Source organism: Solanum tuberosum, unplaced genomic scaffold (assembly GCF_000226075.1).
Source record: "Solanum tuberosum cultivar DM 1-3 516 R44 unplaced genomic scaffold, SolTub_3.0 scf00236, whole genome shotgun sequence".
Taxonomy (NCBI): Eukaryota; Viridiplantae; Streptophyta; class Magnoliopsida; order Solanales; family Solanaceae; genus Solanum; species Solanum tuberosum.
Window position 1 is genome coordinate 789,372 of NW_006239160.1, and position 10,925 is coordinate 800,296.

General features: G+C 32.3%; 1 protein-coding gene across 1 annotated transcript; it reads left to right on the forward strand.

Moving 5' to 3' along the window:
- Positions 1-7,835: 7,835 nt before the first annotated feature.
- On the forward strand, positions 7,836-10,378 carry LOC102593714 (peroxidase 56-like). Its single transcript, XM_015313188.1, has 4 exons — positions 7,836-8,083; positions 8,540-8,728; positions 8,832-8,997; positions 9,757-10,378. The coding sequence occupies exons 1-4, from the start codon at positions 7,880-7,882 to the stop codon at positions 10,164-10,166; spliced, it is 969 nt and encodes a 322-aa protein (XP_015168674.1). The 5' UTR covers positions 7,836-7,879; the 3' UTR covers positions 10,167-10,378.
- Positions 10,379-10,925: the final 547 nt, after the last annotated feature.

Consider the following 10,925-nt stretch of genomic DNA (forward strand, 5'->3'; position numbering starts at 1 on the left):
AAAGCACTAAAGGAATCATCTAAAAAGTATGACCCTTTTCTACCCATGATGGCTACATGGTTTATGGGGGTTGTGAGTTGTCTGAACTCTCCCCCATATCGGTGCTCAATACTACTCCCAAAAAAAATAATATTAGCTCTTATGTTTAAAAACATACTTCTTTCTATGATTTGAGATTAGTGCTCAAAAACTTAGCTCAAAGGCTATCTTTTTAATCAAAGTTTCCTCTCTTGCTTCATTTAGAAAGCGATTACTCTTTTCTGAAAACTAGCCCGAAGGCTCTTTGGAAATCGAGATTTCCTTTCTTATTTAAATGTGAAAACATTTTAAACCCTTTGGGAATACATAGTCCCCATATAATTTTGAAGGGGTGGTAAGACTTCATGGAGTCCCAGTCTCCATTATTTCATATAGAGGTGCACAAACTTTACTCTTTAATCTTTACTCAACTTGAACTTTAAGTCTTAAAACAAAGTTAAAATATTTGGAAAAGACTTTTGGAATACTCTATGAACTTCTCTTAACTTTGATCTTAACTTTCCTTGAATTGGATTATGGATTCAAGGTTCATGATCTCATGTTTATGGATGATTTCATGATGTTTAGATGTACCTAAGAGTGTTGAAATCAACTAGAAAACATAGGTATATTGCTAAGAAACTAGTACGAAAAGATGTGGGACGAATGGGAAGAACGGGTGTCCCTGGCGCTTTGATAGGCACGCGGCACCAGCCTTGAAACTTTAGAGTGGGTGGGGTGCTCTCGCTGCCGCGACGCCCCAAGACCCAAACTTCAGAGACTGTTTTGGGGGGCGCTGAGAGGCGCGGCGCCCCAACCCCCTTACCCAGATTTTTACGAATTTCCTCCTTAGTTTTTCAACTCTAAACTCAATTGGTTCTTTTCCCAAACACTTAGAATAATCTATACCCTCAATATAAATCAGATTCTACTTGAAAAACACAACTAATAACATGAATCAATCTCAAGAAAACTCCAATTAACACAACCCATAAGAATTCAACAAATTTCATGAAGAACACAAGGATTTACTTTCAAATCTAATAACTTCACTGAATTGATCATGATTGGCGTGTGGGTGAACTAACCCAACGCTATGTGATCTCACATTACCTGTAGGGATCACCCCCGATGAAATCCACAAGCTAAACTCGACGATCTTGACGAATCTTGCTTCTCTTCTCTTTTCTCCTCTTCTTTTCTCTTTTCTCCAAGCCCTAGCGTATTTTGGTAAAAGCGTAAACTGATCTAATTCTGATTAGACCCTAACTTAATTACCAAAAATGAAATAAAATAATTGGGCAAGGAAAAGACCAAACTACCCTTTCAAAATCCGGATTGGGCTTTCCCTATTTCAATAGCCCAACTTTCAAAGGTCATAACTCACTCATACAAACTCGGAATTATGTAAACTCAGTGACGTTGGAGAGATCATTCCAAGATCTTTCCTACCATATCTGGAAATACCTCTAACTCATCATGAACTAGAAGTTATGGCCATTTGAAGTTGGCCAACACTCAACTTATTCTAACTTAACAAAATTTCCAGATTTTCATTCTTTCCAAAAATGACTATTTTCAATTATTAACTTCTTCCTAGTTATATCAAATTGTGAGATGTTACACATGAGATCCTAATCACTAAACCTGAAATGTCATACGTTGAACATGGACAATACTCACCCCAATGCCTTGCAATTGATAATCACAAATTCTATTCTCTTCACTACAATTTGAATTCCACCTTCAGTTACACCTTTGTAAGCACCTCCAAATCCACCACGACCAAGCTCATTCTCTGGTGCAAAATTATTGGTTACTCTCCAAAGACCTTGGGTTGAAAAGACAAGGTTTCCACTATTTTAAATGAGAAGGTTTCCACTCCATGCTTTACAAGTGCATTTCTTGCGTCACACGTGTATCTCGTGCATTACATGCATGCATTATGTTTGTTACACATGCATTATGTGTGTCACATGTGTATCTCATGCATTACACGTGAATTTTGTGCGTCATATGTGTATCTCATGCATTACACGTGAATTTTGTGTGTCATATGTGTATCTCATGTGTTACATGCATGGAATTCCCGTGTTACATGTGCATTCTGTGCGTCACACGTGTATTCCGTACATCACACACGTATATCTAGTGCACCACATGTGTATCTCGTGCACCTAATATGTCGTATTACTTCAATCAACATGAATATGAGTTTTTGAATCAATTTAAAACATTCTTATACAAACACTCTAATTAATTTTTTGAATCTAAAACATATATTGCAGCGATAAACATTAAGAAGATATTTTATAAACAAAAATCACATAGACTATCCCATTATCTCACGCTAAGGCAAGAGTAGTTCTTTAATGAACTTCGAATATAAGCTAATTTCAAAGAAACAATATGATCGATCAAGAAGACAAAAATTGCATAAAATTAATTTTACCGGTCTAAAATACTTGACAGCTAAAAAGTTGAAACCCATTGAAAGGAAATAGAAAAAATGAAATAAGATCATCTCTTTTCATCTTAATTCGTCATTAATGAAATAAGTACTCATTTGTCTAAACAAACAGTACTAATTAAAACTCCTTCCTAGTTCATTTATTTCTATCTTGCACCATATCGAATGAGAGAAAAATTTGCACTTCTTCAATGGCCTTCTATGGGGAATGATCCATTTTCTGGCTGAGTTGCAAAATTCAGCTAAGCTTACAAATTTTTCTTTCATGTCTTGCAATATAGTTGGACACGTGCCTCATTTTTTTGGAAAATTTTAATTTCTCACTGTTTTAAAGTTGTCATATAGTTGTTTAAGCAGTAATACCCAAAAAAAAATTATTGTTCAGAGCTTCGAATTTTGTGGTTGAGTAATTAAGATAGTCCTAGATTGAATGATTCAATCAACGTATATATATAGTTGGTACTATGCATCATCTTATGTTGTAATGGCATCAAAACAACGATTTTATTGGACGAATTCTTGATACAATTGGTGGTTTGAATTCCTTGACGAAGGATCTTAGTTTGAATGAAAATCAACTCATTGGTTTGATTCCACAAGGATTGGTGAATATCTAAACTTGTCTATGTTAAACTTGAGCGATAATACGCTAATAAGTCTTATCCTAAAGTTTAGAGCTGCTAATGCTATATATTCCTCTTCTTTTTTTTTTCTGTCAGTACAACTCCCCACGATATTCATTGTGCTCCTCAAGTTAACACACTATTAGATCGTCTTGGTGGTTGGAATTATCTAGTCAAACTTGCTTTGGAATAGTCTGGTAATGATCCATGTACATGTCCTTGGCGTTAGGAATCAGTTGCAACCCTAAAGGTCAGGTTATAGTAGTTAATCTACAAAGCAAGAACTTTATGGATATTCTTAGCCCTTCACTTGCAAACATGGATTCACTGCTTGAAGCTCACTTAAAAGGAAATAGTTTGCACGGTCAAGTTCAAACAAATATAATAGAGCTCTAATTTTTGAATTTGTTGGACTTAAGTGGGAACAATTTTGATCCACCATTGCCAAAATTCAAGGATAGTGTGAAAGTCATTACGGATGTATATGCCTGTTTTGTTGCTAAAGTAATTGTGGCGGCTAAATTTGTCACTTTTTTATTTTTTTCAAGAGTAGGAAAACACGAGAAGACTCAGTTGCTACTGTCTTAGAAGAAGATCCCAAGATGTGCACTACAAATAGTGGAAACCTAGTCATTTCAACCCAAGATCTTCGAAGGCTAACCAATAATTTTGCATCCAAAAATGAGCTTGATCATGATGGATTTGGAGTTGTTTACAAAGGTGTTACTAAAGATGAAATTCAAATTGCAGTGAAGAGAATGGAATCTACGATTATAAATTTCAAGGCGTTGGATTAATTTCAGGCAGAAATAGATGTGATTATCAAGGTTTGACATCGCCATTAATTAGTTTCACTCTTGGTTTACTCCATTGAAGGAAATGAGAGGTTTTTGATATATGAATTTATCCCAAAGGGAAGTTTGAGTAGACATCTTTTTTCCCTGGGAAGCCGGAACTTAGAGCCTTCATTATAGATAAAGAGAATTTGTATTATGGTTGAATTAGTTTGACATTGCACTGTTAGAGATCCTAATCAATAAGCCTGAAATGCCACACGTTGTGAATGTTCTTGGCCAATTAGTTGTGTGTTGCACTATTTCTTTTTTATTTTTCTTGTATATATACTTCACATGAATGTATAACAATATATGTGTGATTTTAAAAAAAATATATTATGTACTAATTGACACGAGATACATGTAAGACGAACAAAATGCACATACGATGCTCAAGATGTACATGTGATGCACGTTGATACTATTTTTATCTAATATACTTGAGAAATTACTTTATGGATTGACTTTTGGCCATCAATTCTATTAAGCTGTCATTGGACAAGGCGCACAGGTAGAAGAAAGGTTTCACTTCTATTGCTTTTACATGATACTACTGTTGAAAATCTTGTTCGTTTTATAAGGATAAAGCTATTGTGGAAACATATACTTTCTTTTAAGGAGAGTAATGCTCAAAATACTTATGCAAAAAAGGTTTGATTTTTTAAATTATAATGAGTCCAATAGGAGTATTTTATTTTGTATATTTCCTAGGGTTTTCCATTTATCATGTACGAGATTGATGATTATAATATCAAGAATAGAAGTACTTAACTTGCCATATAAAATGAGCTCCAAACAAACATTATGAAAGGAAATACAACCTTTCTGGACTTTGAGAAGGGTAGTATGTACTCAATTTTATTTCTATTTTATGGCTAATATAAACCCTAATATGACCACTAGGCCCTTGTTACAAGGTCTCACACTCCTGATCACATTTGAATTTATTCTAATTTGAATTCCTCTCCAATGTTATCAAAATTCGTTGCCTTTTTACTGAAATTTTCTGCGATAGTTTTTTTCACTATTTTAGTGATTATGATTGAGATAAAGCTCTTTAGATGGTCTTTTCTATTGTATAATTTTCTATTGATGCCTCAGCTGCATACATCACTGCACTTCCACTTGACACCTATCGTAATGATAAACGGCTCGTCTCGCCGTGACCTTCTCTTGAATTCTCAAAATAACTTTTGTCACTCCATCCCCGCAGGGGCAGAGAACCCGCCGCTGTCTCGCCTGTGCTACCGGAAGATCTGGGGAAGATTCATACAAATACAGAAATTCATTAGACCATTTCGACTAACATTAACTCATTGTTACATTTATTATTTTGGGTCAGTCTGTAGGTGGCGTGTGGCAAATTTGAGCATTGCACTTGTTATGTTTTTTTTAGTATTTCTTGTCAAATTGAAGTGTGCGATCTTGGACGGAAATTAAAATGGGAAAATTACGCGAAATGACAAACATCTAGAGTATATTATGTAATATAGCTAAGTTTTGATTATTTTTAATCCGTAATTGTAGTATTGCGAATTTTTGCTATTCCGTTTCTAATTGTATAAATTCAGAATTTGTATAATTTGGTCTCTGTTTGTATAAATCCATAATTTGTATAATTTAGTTCTTGATTGTATAAATTTAAAATTTGTTTATGCTTACCCTAGCTATTTGTATACGAATTATGAAAAATTCATAATAAATTATCATGTTGTATATTGACAAACGAAATATTTATAAATTACATCACATGAAAATTTTTTGTGTATACAATATTTTTAAAAATTCTATACATGTGATATCGTTTTGGTTTGGATTAGTTTGACCTTTTTTTTAGTTAAAATCAAACCAAATCAACTATAATTGATTTTTTTAATATAAACCAAGTTAAACTAAATCAATAATCGTTGTTTTTCAATTTGACTCATATTATCGATTTGATGTAGTTTATCGGTTTTTCTTGTACACTCCTAAGTGAAAAGCTTGAAAAAAATATGGGTATTGTTGGAAAAGCATGAAAATAATGACAAATTACCCGGGATGCAGAATGAAATTGTTAGATTTGTTATTGTTTTGACGAATTGATTATTAGAGTTTGTTCTTTATGTAATAATGAAACCTATGTTTCAAATTTGAGCTTATTTAAGATAAATTTGAGCATTGAATAATCTGCTTAATGATAAAAATCCGACAAACAAATTATTAGTTGGACAACAATTTGTTTACTTGAACGTCATACAAAAATGCTTGAAATAACAAAATAATGCACTGATCTCATACGAAAATGTTTGAAATTGAACCCTGCCAAGGCCATATCTTTAATAAAAATATCTGAAATTAGACCTTGCCAAATTTATATATTCCATCATCTCTTATTCAAATACTTCAAAACTTTCATTGAATATATAAAACCTTGTCAAGTTCATAAGTTTATTAGAAAAATGTTTGAAATTGGCCTTTGTTCAGGTAATTAAAATGTTCGATATTTAGTGTTCATAAGGTCATACTTCAGACAAGAATATCTAAAGTCATATCTAAAATTTTCAACTTTAATGATATATGTTTAAAAAATTTCCCAAAGCCTTAATGTTTTTAACTTCGATAAAATTAAATTAATGACGGTCCCAAAAACAAAAATTTACGCACTTTGCCCATATCTCAGCTTCAAAATCTCCCATCTTATCCATAAAACTAACTAATTCGTGGAACATGGACAGATAAGTTGTTTATATATATTATATTGGCATGATTTTACTCGGTCAGATCAAGAAGTAAGATTCCTCCGAGTAGAGAACAACCTATCAAAATGCATGCATGATTAATACAATAATATATATATATAGAGAGTTTGTATTAATATATATACTCTCCATCCCAGGGGCGGAGCCAGATATTTTATCAAGTGTGTTCAAGAATAATGGTGTGTGGCTGTTAAAATAAAATAAATAAATATTGTGATATTTGGGGTTTGAACCCAAAACTCCTTCTTTCAAATGGACACTCATTACTACTACGCCAAAGGCATAGCTTTTGTTAAGGGTTTCCAACTTTAAATATATATCCTTTAAATGTAGAATTTGACATATATATACAACGTAATTTTCCGACGAATTGGACACCCTGGGTGGTTGTGGCTACGCCACTGCTCCGTCCCAATTTATATGATGTAGTTTGACTAGGCACATAGTTTACAAACGAAAAAAAGACTTTTGAAATATGTGGTCTCTATATATATTTTTGCTTCGTCTCAATTTATATGATGTAGTTTGACTAGATAAGTAGTTTAAAAAGGGGAAAAAAAGACTTTTGAAATATATGGTTTAAAATGAATCATAGATATTTATGTAATTATGAATCATATCATTAAAGATAAAATGGATATTTTAAAATTAAATTGTTACTAAATATAAAAATATATCATTCTTTTCTGGACAGACCGAAAAAGAAGGTGTATAATATAAATTGGATGAGAGAAAGTGATTAAATTTATTAAAGAAGGCAGGGTAAGTATTGAGAAATTATATGAAGATTCCTTTTATGCTAGTAACATGCAATTAAAGGTCAACCATTCATTAGATTGATGCATTTACCTACACTACTACAAAAATCCTTTTGCTTAACAAATGACAAGGAAATGTATTTATATTCATATTCATATGGTAATGACATGCAATAATTTTATTGAAAGTCATGTATAGTTTATTAAAGTCAACTCTATTAGTACTCCATTATATTCACATCATAAAGTATTTAATTTTATCACTAGCCAACTTGTTTAAAGCCAGCTCTTGCATGGAAAAAGTTCAAATCATGCATGGTAGTACTTCATATCTAATTAGTATATTATAAATAACCACTATGTGTCACATAACAAGAGCACCAAATCAAGAAAAGAAAATACTACAATTTGTGTGTTTCAATTTTCAACAATTATGGCTTTCCCAAGGCTAATTTTCTTCTTGATGCTTGCAATAATTCCTATTTGTAATGCACAAGGCTTGAAACTTGGCTATTATGAGAAAACATGTCCAGGAGCTGAGGCTATTGTGGAAAAGACAACTTCACATTACATCTCTAGAGCACCAACTCTAGCTGCTCCTCTTCTTAGGATGCACTTCCATGATTGCTTTATTAGGGTACGTAATTAAATTTGATTTATTTTATTTTCATTTCCATCTCCATATCCTATTATGAATAAGTATAACCACTACTAGAAACAATGCGTTTTTTCTCATAGCGAATCAGTGGAAAATTTGTGCTACATAACATGATTTTCCACCTAACCAGCTCATTGGGAAAATGCATGGTGTGAAACAGATTCTTGACATAGTAGAAAACTTCCTAAATTTTTTTGCATGGAAACATTACTATTGTTTTTTGTCTCACTAATAATTTCCAGTGGAAAATGGTTATTTTTAATTACCATGTTATTAGGTTACATGTTAATTACTTATCATAGAGATTTTTTTTGTAATTACCCACCTATAGTGTAAACATACAATGTCTTTGTGTGCGCGCACACATTAACTTTTTAGTAATCACTTCAGCTTTTTCATACTTCTGACGTCGACTCATAAAAATGGTTTGTACAGGGATGTGATGGATCTGTATTGCTAAACTCAACAAAGAACAATCTAGCAGAGATAGATGCAATTCCAAATCAATCCCTTAGAGGATTCCAAGTAATTGAAGCTGCCAAATCTGAATTAGAACAAAAGTGTCCTGGGGTGGTTTCTTGTGCTGATATTCTTGCTTTAGTTGCAAGGGATGCAATATCATTGGTAATTATTAATTAGAGATTAATTAATTAATTATGTAAATAATTAAGAAGAAAAACAATTATTGTTAATTTTTACATTAATGATGGTTTTGCTTATTTTATAGATTAAAGGACCATATTGGAATGTTCCTTTGGGAAGAAGAGATGGAAAAGTGTCAATCATGTTGGAAGCCCTTTTCAATTTACCACCTCCCTTTGCCAATATTACTACTCTTAAAGCTCAGTTTGCTTCTGTTGGTCTCAATGCAAAAGACCTAGTTGTTCTATCAGGTAATATATATTAGGGGTGTTAATTGGACGGGTTGAACTGAATTTTAATAGGTTGTATAGTAGATTAAAAATCAGATCAGAATGCAATTTAGTCAACTCTTAGTTTGAAATTATTTGTTTGTTTTCTTATAATTTGTTTACGCATCTAAGAAAACAATTTCCTTATATTTTAATATATATAACATAATATAATATATAAATTTCTTATAAAACATTTAGATAAATTCAAATTTCTCATAATTTGATTTGAATTGCATATCAATGTAAATTATAAATGAGATGAATTAAGCAGATTAAAATACATTAAGTCAATGATTAAACGGTTTGGACAAGTCATGATTTTGAAGGTTTTTTTTGCCACTATTCTGATTTCAAATCATATTTCTATCAGTCTTAATTGTTTGGTATTCTTTCTTTTACTTTTATTTTTCACTACAAAAATGTGGAACATATCTAGAGTAGTAAAACACCTTGCTCTTTACATTATAGTTTTTCCCATAATGATATTCATTTATAAAATATTTAGGGGTGTCAATGGATTGGAGGGACTGCATTGAATATATATTCAGGTCAACTCATCGAGAGTTGGCTATATAATTAGTTTAAATCAAATTGACCTACTATGAAAATATGCTTAGCACAACTCGTCGAGAGCTAGTCATAATCATGGACTAATTTTTTACTATCTAAGAATATTTATACAGTTTTACTGTGGAACCTATAATTGAAGGTAACTCACATTAGACCGTCATTGTTCAGGAGGGCATACCATTGGAAATTCTCATTGCTCTTCCTTCACAAGTCGAATATACAACTTCACAGGCAAAGGTGACACTGACCCAACTATGGATGCTAACTATGTTGCTCGTTTGAAGAGTAAATGCACCTCAATTAACGACGTGAAAACCATTGTTGAGATGGATCCAGGAAGTTTCAAGATATTTGATGGAAGTTATTATAGTCTTGTGGAAAAAAGGAGAGGGCTTTTCCAATCTGATGCCGCCCTTCTCGATGACAATGAGACTAAAGCTTACGTCAAATTACAAGCTATGTCCCATGGATCAACGTTTTTCAAAGATTTTGCTGAATCAATGGAGAAAATGGGAAGGATTGGAGTTTTAACTGGCAAAGCTGGTGAAATTAGGAAGCGTTGTTCCTTCATAAATTAATTTAACTAGGCCCAGTTAGCTCTTCATATCTTTCTCTCTTTTTCCTTTATTTGATTTGCATTCTTGAAAAAAAAAAATCTATCGTTTTAGTTATTTGGTCTATGACTACCGTCATAGCTGATATTCTTATATTGTGATTATTTATATGTACTCCTATTCGATATAATAATAATGGTTGTGGTCGACTTATAAATCGTAATGCAACATTGTCTATTTTTATTCATGACACTTTTTACGTCTCAATTTGATAAACATAAACACTTTCCCTAAATTATTCTTTTTTATATTAGAAGTTTAAGAATAAAAGTATTGCTTTTAAAGTGTATGACCTAAAATAAGTCGTATATATTTGTACTACTATAATTATATGAAAATTTTGAAGTTGAACTAATTGTTAAAATAGTGCATGCCCACGCACGACTCTGATGAAACTAAACTAACATCATAAGGTAAGAAATCAATAGCTTTCCTCCATTAATGGAGGTTTGAGCTCACACGAGGAGCATTCATAGAGAAAAGGAAAATGTATTATTGAATGTAAAATTGAATAATCATTACGAGGTGTTGCGTGTGTGTATATATATATATATATATATACATTGATCAGTCAGCTAGTCAACTTGACTCTGACACACTAACAAACTTAACCGACTAATTCTAACTAACTTTGTGTACTCTAATTCTAGTTAACTTTGTGCTAACTAATAATCTGTAATTCTATTCTCATCACCCCCCCCCCCCCCAAGTTGGAGGTGAGTA

What these genes read in the sequence shown, in the direction of transcription:
- LOC102593714 (XM_015313188.1), top strand. Translation starts at nt 7,880, where the DNA reads ATGGCTTTCCCAAGGCTAATTTTCTTCTTGATGCTTGCAATAATTCCT. An exon ending in TCCATGATTGCTTTATTAGG is followed by an intron (nt 8,084 to 8,539) that starts GTACGTAATTAA and finishes TGGTTTGTACAG; the next exon opens with GGATGTGATGGATCTGTATT. An exon ending in AGACCTAGTTGTTCTATCAG is followed by an intron (nt 8,998 to 9,756) that starts GTAATATATATT and finishes GTCATTGTTCAG; the next exon opens with GAGGGCATACCATTGGAAAT.